At 35.0% G+C, this 23,880-nt stretch overlaps 1 protein-coding gene across 6 annotated transcripts in view; it reads right to left on the bottom strand.

Annotated features, from left to right (window-relative positions):
- Nucleotides 1–723: 723 nt before the first annotated feature.
- Nucleotides 724–23,880, bottom strand: part of ATG5 (autophagy related 5) — a 123,133-nt gene continuing 99,976 nt past the window's right edge. For 5 of the 6 annotated variants that reach the window (XM_003935926.4, XM_010346440.3, XM_039467725.2 and 2 more), the window contains 2 exons: nt 16,598–16,715; nt 724–1,489 (listed from right to left, as the gene is read on the bottom strand). In XM_003935926.4, the coding sequence (XP_003935975.1) occupies nt 1,353–1,489; nt 16,598–16,715 (255 nt within the window). In that variant the 3' untranslated portion in view covers nt 724–1,352. The remainder of the gene's footprint in view (nt 1,490–16,597; nt 16,716–23,880) is intronic. The other variant, XM_074397657.1, reaches the window with a different exon arrangement.

Genomic DNA, 23,880 nt, shown 5'->3' with positions numbered 1-23,880 from the left:
TCACGAAAGTAAAAAGGAAGCAATGAACAATAGTAGGATCTTGCTTCAGCATTCATATAATTTTTTATAAGAAAAACATTCATTTTTATTATGGGATCTAAAACCATGATCGTCTGATATGATAAGTCTTTTAGCAAACTCAAATGAGTCAACATTCAATATGGACAGCAAGCTAGCTCACAAGAAACGAAATGTAATGCACAAATATATTTGACTAGTAAAATCCCAGAGGCTTGGTAATAAAGTGCAGCAAACTTCCCTTATATTGAGTAAGAACTTCAGTAACCTCTGGATATTTTTGGTAAAAATTAAAGAAAAGGTACTGCAGTCAAGAGACGGGTAATCTTTACACTTCAAAAGACTGGCTGCCAGGGAACCACAGTGAAAAATCAGACCTGGAGCTAATGAAAAACCCTTGCTTGGAAGGAATGGGTTTTTCCAAAAATGCAAAATTATGATATATAGATACTTAGGATACTATGATCTGACAGGTTTACAGTGATAAAACAGCAAAGATAAACAGTTACAGTATTTATAACTTTAGTGTGTAACGAACACAGGTTTTTTGAATTGGCAGCAAGAAATTCTATGACAGCTCCTGAGACAAGTAATCCTATACCGTATATCCACCCCATGCCAGTGATGACCAGTCAAAATGGTAACACAGAGTAAAAGCGATCTACTGTATGTGAGTCAGAAAGTATTTGGAAAGTGACAAAATCGTATGTTATTAAATGACAAAACATATTTAGAGGCTTTATTTAAAAATCTCTCACTGTTCATTATCAAAGTTACAAGATTGCATACCAATAGACAGACTGTAAACATAGGAAATTTTCGTTAAGGAAAGATGGGTTTACTGTAATTCAATCTTTTACAAAAAATTACTTGCAAGTTATTGATAACAGAATTTCTCTTTTACTTTCTTAATTCTCTTGAAAATTAAACCAATGTTTCCACTCTCTCGAACTAAAGTTCAACCATGGTCACCTTAGGAAATACCCCTGTTTATTTGTTAATCGGAAATACAAATCGAGTGGCACACACTTCCATTTTCTTTTTAGGCCAAAGGTTTCAGCTTCATTATATTTTACAGAAGACTTGCAGTGGTCCTGTTAAGTCTTTCATGTCACAGCTGAGGTTTAATGATGGCAGTGGAGGAAAGTAGCGGTGATGCAAAGTAAGACCAGCCCAATTGCCTTATCTGACATGGAATCTTTTCCCTGTTGGGCTTGCAGCAGAGAAGTGTTTCTGGTCAGGTTGCCTCCATCAAACCTGATTGAAGCAGAAGGGTGACATGCTCTGATAAATCCCATTTAAGGATGATTCCGTTGAGGCAAATAGTTGAACCTTCAATCTGTTGGCTGTGGGATGATACTAATATGAAGAAAATTATCCGGGTAGCTCAGATGTTCACTCAGCCACTGGAGAGGTGTTTCCAACATTGGCTCAATTCCATGAATCATCACTTGATTCTTTCTTTCCCCATCTATTCCAAGAAAGAAATCCAACAATAATAAGACTCAAAACAGTTGAAGAAAAAATACTCTGTTGCCTTTTGAGAATCCTTAGTGCATTAAATGGATTTTAAACCTGTTTTGTCCCCTGAACAGGAAATGTAGACATGGAGAAAGTTAAACTGTTGCAGTATGTATCACCCAAAACAGAAACCTGAGGGTTACAATATATTCTGATAAAAATTCTGTTGCTCTATGTGAAAGTATTCATTCTTTCTTAATTACTGTGCTTACTTAAGATTGACGTTAATGAAACTACAGTGGCGAAAACAGCCCGTTGTACAAATGATCAAAATTTATTTTAGTTATACATTAAAAACTGTACTATATAGTTATTAAAAATGACAACTATATGAAGTAGGTCCATACATATTTTGAAAATGTAAAACAGAAATGTGATTAGAAATCATAAAAAATCAGATCAGTATTAGAGGTGTTTAATAAGACGTGAGCTTTAGTTGTTTTCAGTAAAGCATTCAAGTATGTATCAAAATGTCTTAGAGGTACTGGTTTAATAAGTTAAAATTTTAATCAGAAGGGATTAAGAATCTGACTGAGGGATTCCTGTGCTTGAGTTACAAAGCCTGACTGGTTTTTGTTAACATTCACTTGCTAATTAAAAGGAGGCTGCAATTCACAACTTTCTTTTAAATTCAATTGTATTCCAAATAAACTTAGGATTAATTTGGGGTTTTTCATGATTTTGGTGTGACGTACTGACAACTTTTAAAGTAAATGGAAACATTCTTGTCATAGGAAAACAAAGAAAGCAAAGTCAAACTCCTCTAATGAAAAAAAAAATTAGAACCATCAAGAAACTTTGTGTTATTCCTTTAGTACAATTCTGGGTTTGTCTCCTTTACCCTCTCTTCAAAATACAATGTATAAACTTCTCAGCTTTCTGGTGACAGAAGGCAAGGAAACAGGGAATCACGGAACTCTATAATGGAGAAATACCCTACGTTTTCCTTTCCGCTCTGTTCAAAATAACTTTTGAATCTGTAAGTGCTCTAATGTCTGGGCAAAATGAGCTGATGATGTATGGTGATAATGACTTGGCTGGCACCTGAAACAAGAGACCCTTTTAAAGAAATATTTAGACTTCCTGTTAGAGGCAGCACAGTCCCGGGAGGTGACAGTCAACATAGGACACAAAACACTACAGAGTTGATAAAAGAATGTCAAAAATAAAAACTTAACATACTAATAATTCCAAAGACAACCAAATAAAACATCCCAAACTCCCAAATCACTGTGCCATAGCTTAAAACAATTTTGAAAAAAGGTATGACTTCGTAATACTACTAACTTAAACAAAATGCTTTCGTTATTTTTTTGTTGCATTTATACATAATTTTTACACAGTTGTGATCAGTGTTAATATAATGATTTGTTTTCATAATAAAATATTAAGCTATATACAGAATACTATAGAAAGTATAGTATTAGTACTTTGGAGAGATCTTTTAAACGTTGGTATTCAAATGGAGAAACCCTCAGCTATCAGGAATGATTCACTGCTTGTAAGTTCTAGTTTACTAAAGCTTTACTGTATTAAATCTTTCCTAGAATATTTGAAAACATTTCCGGTGTCATTCTCTTCAAATTCTTATATTTCTTTGAAATATTTTAATATTCTCAGAATCTTCCTCCTACTTAGCACTGAGTCAAAAAATGAAAGAATAGTGGTGAAAGAGTAAAAGTTCCTTATCTCTAAAATTTTTCCTTAAGCCAGAGTCACCTTTGTATACTATGAAACAGCAGAAGAAACAAGTCACAACTCAATATCCATAATACTATGTCTAAAGCAATATTTAAATGTGGGAGCAGATACAATGTGGTATACAATCCACTGATAATACACAGTGTATCTGAAAGGCAAAAGGATAATTCAACCTTGTCACAACAAAAGGATAGTTGGAGTTTATGAGTTGTACAACAGAAGCTGGGGGACATAAGCACTATTCAAACACTGTGTAACAAGCCTAATAAATCCCCTTTCCCAAACCCTGAATAGGTAGCACTGACTCTCTGATTTAGAAGCTGGGGCCACTTTTAATTCATAACATAAAAGTGTTACTAACTAAATTTAGTTAACTAAGGAAAGAATCTAGGACTGTCATGTCCCTCAACAGAAAAGTTTCAGCTTTTAAATATATTATTTTGTCACTGCCTACATCTGTCTAAATATTTCACCTGGATTTATGTAGTTCATTTATTTTCTTTCCCCAGTAACACAATTTTAAACAGAGGAATTCTTAGGATAGGACAGCAGTTCCCTCGAGAGTTCAAACCTAAGTTTCTCTCTTATTTATTACTCTGTCACCAGTGCCTAGCATGGTACCTGACATACACAGTAATTAGTCAATAAATACTTTCATAGCTGGGATAATTTTGGTGCTGGTAGAATTGTACTATCACAATTAACGTTTCTGGAATGCTTTCTAATAGCTAGCCCTACCATGTAGAATAACTCTACCTGTAACAACTACTTTCGTTATTAAAACAACGAAGTCAAAAATGTTTCCAGATAAGCCAAGTGTATATGTTATCCTTAATTCATGGTACCATAAATAACAACAAAGCATGAAGGACATTTTGGCAATAACAAAACTAATACAAGAAAACAGGTCAGGTGTGGTGGCTCACGTCTGTAATCCCAGCACTCTGGGAGGTCAAGGTGGGAGGACTGCTTGAGCCTAGAGTTCTAGACCAGCCTGGGCAATACAGTGAGATCCTGTCTCCACAAAAAATAAAAAATAAAGTAAACAAAGATTAGCTTAGCTGGGTGTGGCAGTGCATGCCTGTAGTCCCAGCTACTTGGGAGGCTAAAGTGGGAGGACTGCCTGAGCCCAGGAGGTCGAAGCTGCAGTAAGCTATGATGGCACTACTGCACTCCAGCACTGGCAACAAGTGAGACCTTGTGTAAAAACAAAAATTAATAAATAAAACAGTTAAAAAAAATCAGTAGATAGCTCTTTTTTTCTTGCAGCACAAAGGAAACACTTGATACTGCTAAAGTAAACAATATTTTTGGTAAATATGTCTTTGTGTTTCAAAATGGGAATCTAGACCTTAATACTTAGAATGAGAAATGTCACCACAAAGAAAATGACTCAGGAGAAAAATGTTACTGTACGCCTCTTCCACTCAGGTTTTTTTTAAAAAGCTAGCTTGAAGCTTTAAGTTAGGCAAACATATGAGACACTAATCATGTGAACTAGTTCTATATGAACTTCTTTTATACAGGACACTTTTTGGGGAGTAATTTTTGTCATGATTCCAAACTTACAGTGTACTCTTTCTAATATAAGATATTCTTTTACATAACTGCAGTAATTACAATAAAAAATAATATTGAATACTATTTTGTAGTCCATATTAAAATTTATCAACTATCTCAATAATGTATTTTTCTTCAATCTAAGATTCAGTCCAGGACTGTCTTAGTCTGTTTGTGATACTATAACTGGATAATTTATAAAGAACAAACATTTATTTCTCACAGTTCTAGAGGCTGGGAAATCCAAGATCAAGGTGCTGGCACCTGGTATGGGCTTCTTGCTGTGTTCTCATATGGAAGACCATGGAAGCACCAGAGTCAATGACCCCACTCTTGAAAACCCTTTTTGTACCAGCATTAACCCATTTATGAGGGCAGAGCCCCCAAAAGGCCTTGCCTCCCAACACTGTTGCATTGGGGATTAAGCTACTAACACATGAATTCTGGGAGACCCATTCAGGTCATGTCAAGGATTCACATATTGCATTTAATTTTCATGTCTCTATTCTCTTTATATCTGCAACCATTTTTTAGAGCTTTCCACATTTCTTAACCTTTTTGGTTTTGAAGAGTACATCTCATTATTTCATAGAATGTCCACATAGCACCTTTTAAAACCAGCATCTACTTAAAAGTGAATATTTTAAAAAATGTTACATTTTAAGAAAAACATATTCAGGTAGATTTTGGTTATATGAATAGAATGGTTAAGAATTACACATAGGAAAAAAAAAAGAAGAAAAAAAAAGAGAAAAATCACATTAACCACACAAGTCATTAATGAAAATCATGAAGTTAAAATAATGGTAACTTCTTATGTATGTATTAATGATGCCTATATCTAGACATATATACAATGAATGTTATCAATATTCAATAATATAAATGAGACATAAAGGAGAAAGAGTTGATGCATCACTAGTTAGCAAGGTACTAATGAAAGACAAATTGGGGGTTAGGCAACATGAATTCCAATTCTGGTAATGAAGGGCTCTAAAGGTCTCACATCTCTTTGAAGCTGTTTCTTTTTTCTTTTCTTTCTTTCCTTTTTTTTTTTTTTTTTTTTTTTTTTTTGAGATGGAGGCTTGCTCTGTTGCCCAGGCTGGAGTACAGTGGCACAATCTCGACTCACTGCAACCTCCACTTCCTGGGTTCAAGCAATTCTCCTGCCTCAGCCTCCTGAGTAGCTGGGATGACAGGCTCCTGCCACCACGCCCAGCTAATTTTTTATATTTTTAGTAAAGACAGGGTTTCACCATGATGGTCAGGTTGGTCTTGAACTCCTGGCCTCATGATCCACCTGCCTTGGCTTCCCAAAGTGCTAGGATTACAGGCATGAGTCACCACGCCCAGCTGAAGCTGTTTCTTTATACATAAAATGAAGATGCCTGTATAGATGTATGGTTTGAAAATCTAGCTGACCATCAGAATCATGTGGGAAATTAAAAGAATAGATATATGAACTGAGCTCCTCCCCAGACTTTCTGAATCAATTTCTGGGGTAAATTCTTTTTTTTAAAAAAATGTTCCCTAGAATTAACTTTACGATCATACCAGTGTAGAATTTTTCTACTAACAAAATTTTATACAGAAACCCAATATACAACACAGGTAAAGATATGACAGCTTTTGCTGATGTGGGATTGAGACCATTTCCTAAATTCTGCTTGCTGATTTATAACCCATAATGGCCTCTTATTTATCTCTGTGAGTCAGTTTGCAAACTGGTCCAGAGTAGAGGATAACTAGCACATTTCCCAGTTCTAGTATCTGAGTCTTGCATGCCTAAACAGCAAAATATTTCTTTCAGAGTACAAACCATCATAATTTATTAGTTTTGAATTCTAAGCAATTCACTTAAACTTCTGAGTGTCTATTTCCTCATCTTATAATGTGAACAAAGAATTCTCATCTCCAGTTACATGAAGGATTAAACAGGACAGCCAAGCAAAGCACTCAGCAGCAACCCTAGCCCAGGACTTGGACACAGGTATTTAATAACACAAATGACTCTCTTTTCCATCCCTCTCTCCTGTTCACTCTCTAATAAACAACAAAAGTATCAAAAATAAAACTTATAAAGCAAGTGAGGACAGATCAGTTTTAAAAAGGTCATGAGTTAGTAACAAAAAGAATGATTGTAATTCTCTTCCTACACACAAGTTTAAGGAATAAGTTCATTTTTAAATACAAGATATACCAAAAAATATACAAAAACCATGGATTCAATTATGTGATTGACATACAAAGGGCTATCAGAATTTGGCCTCATGGTAATACATCCTGAATTATTCAGTTCCATTTTTACGCAGTATGGCATATGATTTCAATAAACGTATTTTTTAAGAGACAATAAAAACCTAGAACTCAATGATCATGCAAATTAGATGACATTAAGAAAAATTCTTAAGTATTATAAACTTTCATGTTTAATAGTGTTCTGAATGCATATACTTAAGTGCAGCACATCACCTGTAAGTCAAACGTGCCCTACTGTACCACAGATATATTATTTAATAGATTTTAGGTAAAGTTCTTTATTTAAAAAAAAAATGAAAACATTCAGGTAAAAAAACCTTTCAAAATCTTTATGTTATACATTTTAAGTATATTATTGTTTGAGCACTCACACTATGTTATAAATTTGCATTCTAAAGATTTCTATTATGTACTAATGGCTACTAATTACCTTTCCCATCCCAATCTGGGTTTTGGTTGTTACTTATCTAAGCCAATTTCAATAAGGAATATGATCTATAATGTCTTTGAAAACAGGTGACTTGAGATTCTAGTGAGATGCTTGAGTTTCCTTACTATTAATAAATAAAATAAATATGTGAAATATTTTTTAATTTAAAGGAGGCCTAAAGAAATGCACAATGTATCTTTGAGGGAAATTCATACATGTTTTTAACAAGAAAATTTCAGTTTAATTGAATTTTAAAAGCTCATACTTAGAAATATGGAGTAGAATTCTAAGATCAATGGTATAACCATTGTGTTCAGCTTTGTGGCTTCATATTTATATTTTATAATTCAGCAGAAAACGACTTGATTTGCTATCTCGGAATGTGTGATACTGAAAATTTCTGAAAAATACTTAATACTTCTGAAAAAGTTTTAAAAAATAGAGAGATGAGCTTTTTGATTACCACTAGCCTGAACAATTTTGTTCTGTCTGACAAATTCTTTAACCTCTGATATGTTCATTAGTAAAACACCAACTAATTGAATCCATCGACATGAAAAACCACAGGCTGAAATGTGAAGTGCATACATCATGCTGAAGGATTTTGTCTCAGCCACAGAGGTAACAGCCATAGAGGTCAGGTCAAAGAGGGTTAAACCAAGCCAGGATATAGCCAAAGAAATACATCAAACGCTGATTTTAAAAGGGCAATTAATCTTAGACAGAAATGCTTCCTGGGGAATGAGATCTCAATCTTAAGAGCACACTACATGATGTAGCAGTAAAAATGAACATATACAAGCTTACAGGGCTTTTATCCTATGATCACAAACAGAAGGAGAGTGCTGTTTATCAGAGAAATACAAACCCATTTAAAAATACTTACATTAACTTCTTCCGGATCCATACTCACTTAGTAGTACAGGTCTTAATGAACATGCAATATCCCAGTTAATATATACCACATATCTCTCTCCATGTGTACATTTTATATCTTTATTATTTCTGTCCAAAATATTTCCAGAGCTTTGACTCTTAACGTTTTAAACAATTTAAAAACATGTCCATATTAATTTTTTCATTGACTCTTGCTTATAATCCTTGTGTTTCTTAGTGAGGAGGACATAATCTAAAATTTAAATTATGTAAAAAATCCCATATGATAAGTTGTAATTATAAAAAGCAAAGTGTATTAAGTGATTATAAGGCCATTTTAAAACTGATTAAACGCTTCCTGACAATAAGATAAAAATGTGGTAAAAGTTAAAAATTAAACCTTGGTCCTTAATACATAAATAAACTTTGAAAACAATATTTTTTATCTGCTTTCATAAAATGACCCAGTAACTCTAGTTGGGTGTAATAGGGTCCATTAATAATTGTCAAGTATTAATTATAGAACAGCTCAATGTAATTGCTTTATTTAAAATACAGACAACAACTGTACTGTTTACATATGGTCAGAATGAACTCCCGCAGAATCTGTTTCAGTGAAGAGATGACTTGCTTTTGTCTGCATAAATTATTATTTTGGTAAGATAATTTTGTTTTCTAGTGTTAAAGACGAAATATTAGTTGTGCCAGTGTATGTTTCTCATTCAGGGGAAAGCCAGGTTAATTCATTTAACTTATTGAGATTAAGATAACAATAATTAAGGAGGAGAAACCAGAAGCATCTTCTGCCAGGTCCAGTAATCTCATCATTTCCAGTAATGGAGAATGAAAATAATCAGCACTATTTCTCTGATTAAAACAAAAACCAAAACCAAAAAACATATGTCAATGGACTTAGGAATTAAGAGATTCTCTACCACCAGAATTAGTCAGTGTAGCCCATGTGCTGAGATAACATGCAGAGATGGAGGGAGAAGGAAGCACAAAGCCAAGAATTTGATTCATTTAATCTCAGAATTTAATAGTATAATGATAAATTAAGAAAATATACTGTAATTAGAAAATTTAAACAGATTATTTAAATTCTACTTATGAGGGCTACATTTAAAGAGCTTTTGGAATTCCCACTGTAAATGATATTTTATCATTTCTTCCATAAAATATGTACACAATAAGAAATACAAGCAGAGAGTGCTAGGATAAGACTGAAAGGAGAGGCTTCCATTATAGCCAAGTGACGGCAACCCATGTCAGGCTTATGGTATCTCTACAAAGTTACAAATGGATTTTCCATGGTTACTTGTGAAGAGATTAAACACCAAATATATGTATGAGTTGCTCTTTATGGTTTTCTTCAATTGAAACGACCAACTATCTATTACTGTCTAGATTTGGATCTCTTGACTTAAAGAGGTTTAAAATATTTTAACAAGTATATGATCATAGTTAATCTGGCTGCCTGGCTACAGAAAATGCAGTGACTGTGAAGATGCCTTTGGTAAAACAAGCTTATTTCTTCCATACCAGAACTACACTTCTGGCACTTCTGATCATGTCCAGAAGTTAACTTCTAAGAAAGCAAAAATCAATGCTAGAACTCTTGCCATAACTTGAGTTACTTTATTTTTATAAACAGTCACGATATTGATTTACATTGAGAGCATTATACATTTATAACTTCTGTGTGTAGGCTGAATATCAACTACTTGTCTTTACATAGTGAAATCAGCAAGCAACAAAAAGAAAAACCAAACTCCTTCTTTATCACTTTCCTTTGTAAATTTGTTATGAGTACAGTTCTTTTATTTGTGAAAAATGTTAACAAAACTCTAAGAAACAAACAAACAAACAAACAAAAGATTTAAATGTAAAGTCTTGAAAAATGCAAAAGACGATGAAGAGTCACTTCAAAAAACTTCCAGTTCATTTAAACTCTAGATGCATCCTATAAGTTGGTAGCAGGAAGCCTCATTTTATAAAATAAGAAAACTGGCTATTCATGAAAAAAAAACTCTAAATGATTGCTCAAATCAAATAGTGTGAAGGTACAGAGATACTAATTCATTCTAATTCAAATTCTAAATGAGTATCTAAAGAATTACTGAAATTGTAAAACCTTCAATCTGATGAGGTTTGGGGACTGGAGGTTTTAATTCCTGTGGTATAAGTTTGCAAACTGAAGTGCCTTTTCTTCTGGGGGCAGTGCCATCACGCTGACAAATGTTATTATTGCTGGTTTAAACCTCAATCACGAGCTATTAATCAACCAGCTTCAATTCTGTCCAAATAGTTGAAGTATCTGCCCTTATATGGTTTGTATGAGATTTACATTTCTTTTTCTAATTGCTTTATAACTGAAAAAAATGTATCTTGTCAGCTAATACAATGTGAATATCCCTCCATCCCTCCGTCCCTCTGTCCCTCACTTCTTCTCTCCCTCCTTTCTTTTCTTTTTTTTTTTTTTTTTTTTTTTTGAGATGGAACTTTGCTCTTGTTGCCCATGTTAGAGTACAACTGTATGTTCTCAGCTCACTGCAACCTCTACCTCCTAGGTTCAAGCAATTCTCCTGCCTCAGCCTCTTGAGTAGCTGGGATTACAGGCATGCGCCACCATGCCCAGCTAATTTTGTATTTTTAGTAGAGATGGGGTTTCACCATGTTGGTCAGGCTGGTCTCAAACTCCTGACCTCAGGTGATCCACCCACTAGCTTACCAGGTTGTTATACATTACATTAGAAGACTGGGAAGTGAAGTATAATTCGGTAAAGCTTGTAGGTGTTTTGTATTCTGCAAGGTAAAAAAATAAGTGTTCTTGATGTGTTATTTTTAATGAACAAAGAAATAAATATTTCACTTCAGGTCTGGTATTGAAGCTTCCATCTCTGAGTCATTTTAACTACAGCTGAAACCACAACAACAATTTACCTGAGCTCACCTTTGGTCATTTCCTGTTAACTCCAACTTGACTAATTCCCTCAGCCGTTTACAAAAAAAGAAAGGAATACACAAAGCAGCTCATGACTAGCTGCTCTACAAACAACACTTCATCATTAGTTACTCCACAAGAACAATGACCTAAAGCACGTATTCATAAATACCAGTACATTCTACTTTCATATGATGAAATCGGACAAAATTCCTTTGTTACTGAATCACTTGTAGGGAGTAGAAGACGATGGTGCCACATAACTTTTATCTTTTATGAAGTACTTTCCCTTTTCATCATGTGATGACAGCAAGTTCTTATCCATACACACCCAACCTTAAAGTCTTTCGCTTTCAACTTGAGTGCAGGTGTATCTAAATGCTTCACGTTTGACATGTCTGACAATACTACAGGTGAACTGAACCAGGCAGTAAAACAGTTTTCTGCCGAAAGAGTGACTGGATGTTTTGGATACCCTCCACAGATTTTTAAATGACAATTTAAAAAAAATACGTAATACCAAAAGGAAGAGGCAAAGATAAAAGTTTTTCTAAAGAAAAGATACTGGCGTTAAAGATGTGGAGGAATCCTGGAATGAAAGATACCATCAAAAATACCTGAAAAGAACAGGCATTATCTATGTCATTTCAATGAAGTGTGTGTTCCACAGTCAAGGGAAGCATCTGACAGTTTGAGTGGGGAGAAGTTTGTCACACAGATGTACTCACCCTCTAGCACCTGCAATCACCTAAAAGGAAGGTTTGTGGATTAGGCTGTGTGGCTGTGCTGCCTCACTGCTCCCCTCTTAAAAAAAAAAAAAAAAAAAAAAAAAAAAAAAAAACCACCACCACAAGGGAAGTCACACTGTGTATCCCCCAGAAAAGGATGTACACATAGAGCAGCCTCGAAATTGAAGAGAGAACAAAGAGTCTCTTTTAAAAGAACAAACAGCTTCACAAATTTGTGTGCCTTTCTTGTGCAGGATGACATTAATTTTGTCTTGAAACCCAAGTGTAAGACCAAAAGTGAGCATAAAGATATATTCTGAGAGAGTGTGTCAGTTCAAAGCACTTGAGTGCTTTTCATTTACATGTCTGATATTCATAGTTACCATTTAAAAAATTCAACAAGAGTGATCAGAATTATATATAGAAACAACAAAACAAACAAAATAAAAACAGTAGATGCTCAGGTTCCTTAGATCATATCAGAAATACTATTAAGAGAGAAGAGCAGGTAGACAGATTAGATATTAAACACCAATTGCAGAATAAAGATTTGTGAAAGTAAAATAGGAAAAACCAAGCATTTCCGAATGCTATTTTAAACTAAACCAAAAAGTTAAAAAGAAAGAAAGAATAAAAACAAATGGCAGCATAGTAACGTGGAAAAAACAACACAGAGAAAATGAACTAAAAAAAAGCAAGCTCATTCTTGAATTTCTGGGAATTTCTCAGAAGTTATGAGTTATTTAGTCAAAATATCTATACCCTGAGTTCAAAAATAAAATTTACTTAACTATCTCTAAAGATATACAGGAAAATGGTAACACTGGTTGTCTCTAGAAAGGGGAACTTAGATTAGAGTTTGGTGAATAGGAGTCAGGAAAGAGAATTTTTACTAAATTCCTTTATATATGCTTTGATTTTTAAAACATGTAAATGTATTATCCACAAGAAAAAAAATTTTAATTATTTAACTGAACACAATCCATTAAAAAAAAAAAAACTTGATACACAGGCATTCACCAATATTAAATGTTTTTACCTTTCAAAAGAGGATGAAGACAAGGCTGGGCACAGTGGCTCATGCCTGTAATCCCAGCACTTTGGGAGGCTAGGTGGGTGGATCACCTGAAGTCAGGAGTTCAAGACCAGTCTGGCCAACACAGTGAAATCCCATCTCTACTAAAAATACAAAAATTAGCCAGGCAGGTGGCAGGGACCTGTAATCCCAGCTACTCAGGAGGCTGAGGCATGAGAATCACTTGAACCCAGGAAGTGAAGCTTGCAGTTAGCCAAGATCATGCCACTGCACTTTAGCCTGGGCGACAGACAGAGTGAGACCCTGTCTGGGGAAAAAAAGAAAAAGAGAGAAAGAAAATGAAGGCAAGTCACAGACTAGGAGAAAATATCTGCAAATTGTATAGCTGATAAAGAACTTGTATCCAGAATATATAAATAGCACTCACAACTGAGTAAATAAGGAAACAATCCATGAAAAAAACAAGAAAAGGATTTAAATAGACACTTCATCAAAGAGATCTACAAATTATAACAAGCACATGAAAACATGTTCAACACCAATAGTCATTAGAAAAATGAAAATTAAAATCATCATGAGATACCACTAGAATGGCAATACATGTGAGTGAGGATGTGAAGACTGGAATCCTTACACATTGCTGGTGAGACTGTAAAATGGTATAGCTACTTTGGAAAAGTTCAGCAGTTTCTTAAAAAAAAAAAAAAAAAACTTACTATATGACGTAGTCATTCCATTCCTAGGAATCTACCTAAGAAAAATGAAAACATGTCCACGGAAAGACCCATATCTGAATGTTCCCAGTAGCCGTGTTTATAAAGGTGAAAAGCTGGAAACAGTCCACATGCCCATCAGGTGATACAGGGAGAACCAAAATGTGATATATCTACCCAATGGAGTATTATTCACCAATTAAAGGAACAAACTGTGGAAACTTGCTTCAATATGGATGCAACTCAAATACATCATGTTAAGTGGAAAAAAACAGTTGTAAAAGACTACATGTTGTGTGATTCAATTCATGAGAAATATTCAAAAAGGTAAATTATAGAGACAGAAAGCAGAACAGTGATTGTTTATAGCTGGCAGTTGGAGCAGAGATTAGCAACAAGTAAGTACAAGGGGATGGAAATGTTCTAAAAACCAAACTGTGGTGATGGTTGCACAACTCTATAAATTTACTAAAAACCATTAAATTATCTAAAAAAATTATTTAACTAAAATTCTTATTGAAAGCTAAAATTACACAGCAGTAAAGATGGATTAGGATTCTAAGATAGTACTATAATCAACTTAACTACTCCATGATTTAATGATCATAAATAATATGTTTCATGGTAATGATACAAAGAAAGAATTCAGTGATTGAAATGTTCAGCAAACATTTACCCTAGCACTAGACATATATGGATGTGTGTAAGACGTCATCAGAAACCTTACTATAAAGGCTAGTGAAGTTCAAGAAAGACTTTATAATAATGTATTTATAACCCTTTAAGCCCAGTTTTAATAATTTTGGGTAGTGGCCAGTGGTCTCTTCCTTCAATCCCTTCTGGTATTGGTTCTGACAGTGTATTTTAGATATCCTTCTCCCTTCCTATTGAACCTCTTTTCATTTTTAAAGCGCTACATACATGTAGGAATGCTAATATAGGGAAGCATATTTGACTAAGGAATATCGCAATATTCTCAGGCTGAATGACACATATTTTGGGCTCCATATTATGGAGCTCTCTTTGCTTAGTCACTTAGGCAGAAATGCCACAACACTACCCCTAAACCGACTGTTTCTAATTCTACTACTTAGGCAAACTTTCCTTAGATGCCACATGCTACATGAACTGTGTGGTATATGTCATGCAAGTAATCCTACATTCCTCCAACTTAGAATACATTCATAGGAAACAAGCATTATCTGTTAAAGTATTACCTTCACATATACTAATGCATCACCTCTTTCCATCGTGGATTTAAAGTTTTTAAAAATTTTCTATTATATTACAAGTATATGCTATTTTTATGTCAATATAGTAATATGCCACTGAAAATTTCCCCTATAGTTTAGTAAGGAGTAATAGTGCTGGAATTCAAGAGTAGCAGAGTAGCAGGGTATTTTACACACACACACAATGTGATCACTTGGTATCCATGAAGTATTGGTTCAAGAATCCCTGAGGATACCAAAATCCAATGATGCTCAAAATTCTCTTACATTGAATGACATAATATTTGCATAGAACCTGTGTACATCCCCCTGCACACTTTAAGTCACTAATCTCTAGATTATTTATAATACTTAATACAATGTAAATCTATATAAATAGTTGTCATACTGCATTGTTTAGGGAATAAAAAAGAGAAAAAAGGTCTTTGTTTTCAGTACAGATATAATCAACCATTTTCTTTCCCAAGTATTTTTGATCTGCTGTGGGAACGATGCAGAACCTACGGTTATGAAGAACCAACTGTATATACATATACGTATATCTCAAATATTCAAGGGCACGTGTGTGTGTGTGTGTGTATGTGTGTGTGTGTGTGAGAGAGAGAGAGAGAGAGAGAGAGAGAGAGAGAATGAATTATGGGCACTGTTTTATTGTTTTCTGCACTTTCTTAGTGTTCTTTATGTTGCAATAAAGAAAACCAAGTCTGGACGCAGTGGCTCACGCCTGTAATCCCAACACCCTGGGAGGCCAAGGAGGGTGGATTATGAGGTCAGGAGATTGAGACCATCCTGGCTAACATGGTGAAACCCCATCTCTACTAAAAATACAAAAAATTAGCTGGACATGGTGGCAGGCATCTGTAGTCCCAGCTACTTGGGAGGCCGAGGCAGGCAAATTGCTTAAACCCAGGAGATAGAGGTTGCAGTGAGCTGAGACAGCGCCACTGCACTCCAGCCTGGGTGACAGAGTGAGACACCATCTCAAAAAAAAAAAAAGAAAAGAAAAACAGAATTCAACAATTTTAATATTTTTTTTCCCTTGCCTGTAGGAAAACAATCTTAACCTAAGTTACATAATTAGGGTCATGAAACAGGTCAAGTTTTGAATGGACTTATAGATTGTCAAAGCTTAAAAGAACAAGGTTAAGTAATAAAGAACCAAGCAGAAAGTAGTAGAAAATTCAAATAAAATATCCATTATTCAGTATTATCAACTTTCAAATATCAAAAATAAGAAAATTATTTTTACCATCTCTGACTTCTTTAAAATTGATAAACAAAATGCAAGATTAAAAGTAGTATTTATCAGAACTGAATTCATTAAGTTAAAGACCAGAGTATCAGAGAAGTGCTAAGAGGGTGATTTAAAAACTGCATTTTATTTTGCCACAGTCAAGTTATTTTGCTAGTCAACAATTTACAAAATAATATATTAAATATTAAGTGCTTCTGTTTGAAAAGATTTTTTGCTACAAGATACGAAAATATCTTCCTGAAATAACCTGTTATTTATAAATGTGGAATGCTTATTTTACTTCAGAAAATGAAAGACATGTTTTAATGTTGCTGATTACATTACCTTCAGGAGCAACAGCAGAAGGACAAACTTCTTTGAGGAGATCTCCCAGGGTGTGCAGCTGTCCATCTGCAGCCACAGGACGAAACAGCTTCTGAATGAAAGGTCTTTCAGTCGTCGTCTATTTGAAAAACGAAAAAAATAATTCAAGCAATTCAGTCTTTGTTGCTGACAATTACAAATTCCTATTTCATAAACTTTATGTTGGCATTAGGTGCCTTTTGCTTTGGTGTTATTAGAATTACACAACATCAAAAATGTGGCATCACTGTGAAAAATGTTTAACAGGATAAATTCAGGTAAATCTAAGTCTGAGAAACAAGCAGACAAATCCAACGTTGGGTGGGACATTCTAAAGCTAACTGGCTGGACCCTTCAAAAAGTTAAAGTCATTAAAAAGCAAAAAAAGCAAAGCAACACAGAAAGATACCAACAAAAGCATTTTTTCTCAGTATCTCTAAAAGAGACTAACAAGGCAAATATAAACATAAACCCTGGCTGAATACTGGATTAAGACAGAAATTTTTTAAAAATTCAGCTATAAAACACAGTTTTGGAATGAATGGGGGAAATATAGAATGGACAACTGATAATATTATTGAGTCAATGTCAAATTTCTTAGGTATAATAAGGACAATCCTTATTTTTAAGAAATCCATGTTCAAGTGTTTAGGAAAGAAGTGCCATGATATCCAAAACTTAATTATCTTTTTTTTTTTTTTTTTGGAGACTCAGTCAGCCAGGCTGGAGTGCACTGTTGCGATCTCAGCCCCCTGCAACCTCTGTCTTCCAGATTCAAGTGATTCTCATATTTCAGCCTCCCAAGTAGGTGGGACTACAGGTGTGCACCACCATGTCTGGCTAATTTTTCGTATTTTTAGTAGAGATGGGGTTTTACACCATGCTGCCCACGCTGGCCTTGAGCCCCCAAGCTCAGGCAATCCGCCCATCTCGGCCTCCCAAAATTACAGGCATAAGCCACCACTCCCAGCCCCAACACTTAACCTTCTAATAGTTGAGAGAGAGAGAGGGAAAAAGAGAGTATGCATATGTTTCTGTGTGTGTGTATGTGTGTGTGTGAAGACAGAGCAAAAATAGGAAAATATTAACTAATGGTGAATCTAGGTAGAGGGTGTATGATTTTAGTAGTTTCATTATTTCAACTTTTCGATAGGTTTCACAATTTCCAAAACAGCAGATGCAGCCATTTCATCACACAAAAACTGTCAGAAGCACTGTGCCATAATTTATTGCTAATAATCTCATTGTTTTACTCACTTTTAAAATTATTTCATTTCCTAAATTACCTTAGTGATGATGGAGGCTTTATCACTGAATACATAAATAGTACTCCAAAAATAAAAAAAGTACTCCAAAAATATATTAGTATTTGTGACAAGTATGAAAATAAACTGCAGAAAAATTTTTTAAAATCCTGATAATATGCATTGAATATGACTCAATTTACTTCACTAATTGAACTCTTAAGGGATTGTTTTTAAAAATATGATTGACATCCTTTGATACGTTTTGTCTCAGTGTCCCCATCTAAATCTCACCTCAAATTGTAATCCCCACCTGTCAAGGTAGGGATCTGTAATTCCCATGTGTTGAAGGAGGGAGGTGATTGGTCATGGGGGCAGTTTTCCTCATGCTGTTCTTGTGATACTGAGTGAATTCTCATGAGAGCTGATGGTTTTAAAAGTGGTAGTTTTTCCTGCACTCTCACATCTCTTTCCTGCTGCCTTATAAAGGTGTCTGCTTCCCCTTCTGCCAAGTTTCCTGAGGCCTCCCCAAGCCATGCAGAACTGTGAGTCAAACCTTTTTCCTTTATAAATTATCCAGTCTTGGATATTTCTTTATAGCAGAGTGAAAACGAACTAATACATCGTTCAATTGAAAACGCTGTACTTTCTCATACAAGTTGAAACCAAGAACAATATTATGCATAATCAAGTGATTAACTGTGTAAAGATAATAAAGCTGGAGAGATGAGAGAAGAAAAGAAATAAATAGGGAACTGTCGTGATCATTTAAAATAGCCACCCGTCACTCAGGGTTTTCTATCTTCAGGCCATGAAGAAGCTTTTAATACTTTTTAGCAAAGGAAGTAATGTTGATGAAAGGCTTTTTCTGATGGCTAATGGAAAGCAGTGCTGGGTATGTGACTTGGTTACGAAGCAAAATCAGAATGACTGGTGAGGGGGTGACTGAATACAGCAAGTTTATGTAAAGGGAACTGGAGTTGGTGCAGCAGAAAAGGAAGAGAGCAGGACTGTACCCACAGCTTAAAAAAAAAGGTCAAAATGTACCTCCCATAGTCCGACCTGAAAACAACAAAGTCAAAGAAATCTTTTCAAGAAGTTGGAGCTCTCATTCATACCCTAATTAGTGTATGAACTGTGAGACGCCTTTGCTATAATGAAATTACCTGGAATGTTCCTAACACAAATAAATGATAAATGCTTGAGGTGGTGAATATCCTCATTTGATCATTACATATTGCATGCTTATACCAAAAGATCACATGTACCTCATAAATAATTATAATTCTTATGTATCCATAATAATTAGAACTAAAAAATTAAAAATTACCTGAAAAAAAAAAGTGTTGGTTACATACTAAAAAATAGAAATTCTCTTCTAACCTCACTATTGGAAAAATATCCTGTTATTTTTAAGTATCTCTCCTCTTTTCTACTCCTTCCCAAATCTGAGCAAGTATTACAAAGGTATAACTTTCAACAATCTTTTATGATGAAGTATTTGCTTAGTGAGGAGAAAGCCCCAGTGCTATTAGTGTATCTAAACTCTGTAAAATGGTAACCAAGAAAACACTCAGCCAAGTGTTTCTCATTCAACGAGAATCTTATTTTAAAAGACAAAGATCCAACATATCCCCAGCCAAAAGTCTGATGAACATTTTTTGCTTAATATTTATTATAGAGTGCCTTTAACAATGTAATATTTTTATTCTTAAAAATTTAGTGTGCTAACAAATAGCAATTAAGTACCTGAGTAAGTCAATCAGGAATACATAAAATACTCAATTTGGGGAGTTAGTTACTTCTATCATCCGAATGTTTGTACCTCTCCAAAATTCATGCTGACACTTATTCCTCATCATGGCACTATTAAGAAGTGAGGCCTCTGAGAGGTAATTAAGTTCTGAGGGCAGAGCCCTCATGAATGGGATCAATGCCCTTTATAAAAGAGGACCCAGGAAGCTTGTAAGCCCTTTTCCCCTTGTGCCATGTGGGGGCGCAGCTGTACTTTGTGAAGTACAGCAAAGTACCTCAGAGTACCAACTCTAAAGCAGACAGCAGCCCTCACCAGACACTGAATCTGCTGAAGGCTTGATCTCTGACTTCCCAACCTCCAGAACTGTGAGAAATAATTTTCTGTTGTTTATAAATTATCCAGTCTAGGCAGGACGTGGTGGCTCACACCTATAAACCTGGCACTTTGGGAGGCCAAGGCAGGTGGATCACCTGAGGTCAAGAGTTCAAGACCAGATTGGCCAATATGGTGAAACCCCATGTCTACTAAAAATACAGAAAATTAGCCGGGCATAGTGGTGGTCGCCTGTAATCCCAGCTACTCAGGAGGCTCAGGCAGGAGAATCACTTGAATCCAGAAGGTGGAGGCTACAGTGAGCCGAGATTGTGCCACTGAACTCCAGCCTGGGCAACAAGAACAAAACTATTGCCAAAAAAAAAACAAAAAACAAAAAACAAAAAACAAAAAAACAAACCACTCAGTTTAAGGTATTTTGTTATAGCAGCCCAAATGGACTAAGACAATTACCTTAAAACAAAAGTGCCACAGAGAGATCATGCATTCAAGTACAGTGGTTCTTAGGGCAATGGGAATGGAAGATACATTCCTGCAAACTTTTCAACAGTTCTCATTAGCCCTATGTTAGAGCTCTGCAAAGAAGACTAAATTATACTGAGAAATATTTTTAAATCTTCACAAATAGAAACTTTGTAAACGTTGATTCAGTATATATGAAATCAGACAAGACTAACAGTATCCATGGCAATCTAAATCTTATGTTGACAGACAAGAAAGCCACTGCAAACAGGAATATCCCACAATACCTGATTTTGCCACATATTTGTAAATATGCAAACTACTTCAATAACTTCCAAGAAACTGTATTACTCTCATGAGAAATAACATAATGTATGTCACCTTTGAAACTGTCCTTGTTACTTTTTCAAACGTATGTTAGTCATTTCTTAACAACAAATGAAATGAATAATTGAGGTAGTGATGCCTGGCTGCTCCCCATCTCTCCTCTACTCATGCACCTTCACCAATACAGCAATCACTTTTTCTTATATTGGAAATTTATCTCAGAGATAGATTGAAGAAAAGCAGAAAAATGAAACATAAAAATTTTAGCAAATCTTACGTGTATTTTCTTAAATAGTTCAAGTGTAAATCTTAAATTCCTATAAATAATGTGTGTTACAGCTACACTGTAAATTGCTGGCTAATCATATTTCACATGTATATTCAAGAAATAAAACTGGCCAGGCATGGTGGCTCATGCCTGTCAACTCAGCACTTTACGAGACCAAGGTGGGAGGATAGCCTGAGCCCATGGGTTTGAGACCGGCCTGGGCAACACAGAGAGACCTCAACTTTTTAAAAGGTTAAAAAAAAAAAAAAAAATTGTCAAGTGTGATGGAGTGCAACTGTGGTCCCAGCTACTTGGGGGTGGGGGTGGGGGGCAGAGGCTGGAGGAATGCTTGAGCCCAGGAGGTCAAGACTGTAATGAGCCTGTTAAAATCACTGGACTCCTACCTGGGTAACAGAGCAAAATCCCGTTTCCAACGAACAAAAGAAAGGCAAAGAAAAAGTCTCTATTTCAAATATAGCCAATAGGTTAACCAATATTAACATTAATGTTGATAAAACAAAAAATGATTTACTATAAGCTGAAAATCAGACAACGTATGGACTTTTATGAATAACAGGCACAATCATCGCAAACTTAAATCAGGTTTGAGTCTTATGAGTTACACACAGTTACACGCTGCAACAAAACATGCCAGGCAGTTGCTAAAGAGTATTAGATTCAGCTAGGTGCGGTGTGGCTCATGCTTGTAATCCCAGCTCTCTGAGAGGTTGAGGTGGGAGGATCATGCAGTCAGTTTGAGACCAGACTGGCCAATATAGTGAAAACCAGTCTCTACTAAAAATACAAAAATTAGCCGGGTGTGGTGGTGCACAGCTGTAATCTGAGTTACTTGGGAGGCTGAGGCAGGAGAACTGCTTGAACCTGGGAGGTGGAGGTTACAATGAGCCAAGATCACACGCCACTGCACTCCAGCCTGGGCGACAGGGCGAGACTCTGTCTCAACAACAACAACAACAACAACAACAACAAAAGTATTAGTTTCAAGTCCTGTTTCTGTCATTTACTATGGGACCATGGGCACAATTACCTATCTTTCCTGAACCTCAGTTTTTTCAGCTGTAAAACAGAATATATACATGTGTATATGTAAAATGGAGATAATACATTACAGAGTTTTTGAGATAATAAAATTCACAACACAACACAACACCGACACATAATAATTTGTAACTTAAAACACATCACCACCAGGGCCACTAGTTTTAGAACACTGCAATGCATAGTTTAAGTTTATACTATCCAAATTTCATTGACTTAAGGAACCTATTTCCATTTACTTTCATTCACTTACTCTTCATTTGTTTGTATGCTACAAAGTCCAGAATCATGAAATTCAGAAATTTACGTTTTAATGTTTTTCTATGTGGCAAGGAAGAAAAAAGGCAAAATCATTTTAATTATTACATTCAAAATCAGCCTAGAACTTAATACTAAAGGCCCACAAAAGGGAATACTAATAAATTAGACTTAATCAACATTGAAAAAAAACAAAAAACAACAAAAAACAAAAACCTTTGGTTTGCAAAAGATCCTGTTAAGAAGATAAGCTGTGGGCTGGGAGAAAATATTTGCAAACCATATTTCCGAGAAAGGTCTTGTGTCTATAATATATAAGAACACCCAAAATGCAATAGTTTAAAGAAAAAGCAAATAATCCAATTAAAAAACAGGCAAAAGACATGAACAGACATTTTACCAAAGAGAATATATAGGTGGCAAATAAGCACATGAAAATATATCTCACACATCATTAGCCATTAAGGAAATGCAAATTAAAACCACAATGTGACACCACTACACACCTACCAAAATAGCTAAAATAAAAATTAGTGGTAACACCAAATGCTGGTGAGCAAGTGGAAAAATTGTGGTTCACACATTGATGGTACAAATGTAAAATAGAACAGTCCCTCAGGAAAAGAGTATGGCAGTTTCTTACAAAACTGAACATGTATTTACCATATGACTAAGTAATTATACCCTTGAGTATTCCCAGAGAAATAAAAACACGTTCTCCAAAAAAAAACTTATGCACGAATGCTATGTTATTTCTAAGAGTCAAAACTGTAGGCAATCCCAGGGTTACCCATTAAACAGGTGAATGCCTATAAACTAACTGTAGTACATCTGACCCATGGAATACTACTCAGCAATAAAAAAGGAACAGACTACTGGTATATGCAACAACTTGGATAGATCTCAAGGGAACTATGTGAAAAAAGTGAATCTCAAAAGGTTACACACTGCATGACTCCACTGATACACATTAGTGAAAGGACAAAAATTTTAGAAATGGAAAACAAATTAGTAGTTGTCAGAGGTTAGTGAAGAGACGAAGTAAGGTAGGTGGCTGTGGCTATAAAAGGGTAGCTCTGATCTCTCTCTCAGGGCTATATTTTGAATATAGGGTCGATTTACGTATGTGATTGTACAGAACTAAATACACACACAGTTATATGTAAAACTAGGGAAATCTGAGTAATGTTTATGTATTATATTAATACAATTTCCTGGTTGGGATACTGTACTATAATTATACAAGATGTTAGAATTGGGGGAAACTGGATGAAGGGTATGTAGGTCTTTCTGTATTATTTCTTACAACTGCATGTGAAACTATAATTATCTCAAAATAAAAAAAAAAATTTTTAACCCAAAACAACTAGTCCAGAGCTTTGTTAATCAAAGTGTGTCTGAGGATCTGTAGCATCTCAGTTATCACCTGGATTTTAATAAAACGTTTCCTGAATTGGAATCTGCATTTGAACAAGATCCCCATGTGATTCATGTTTAAAGTTTGAGACCAGTGCGGTCTACAACACTGACTTTCAACCTTTTTCTACTCTAGCACATA

This window comes from Saimiri boliviensis, chromosome 4 (genome assembly GCF_048565385.1).
Source record: "Saimiri boliviensis isolate mSaiBol1 chromosome 4, mSaiBol1.pri, whole genome shotgun sequence".
Classification (NCBI taxonomy): Eukaryota; Metazoa; Chordata; class Mammalia; order Primates; family Cebidae; genus Saimiri; species Saimiri boliviensis.
Note: the sequence above shows the minus strand (reverse complement) of the source record. Positions and strands in the feature narration are given on the sequence as shown.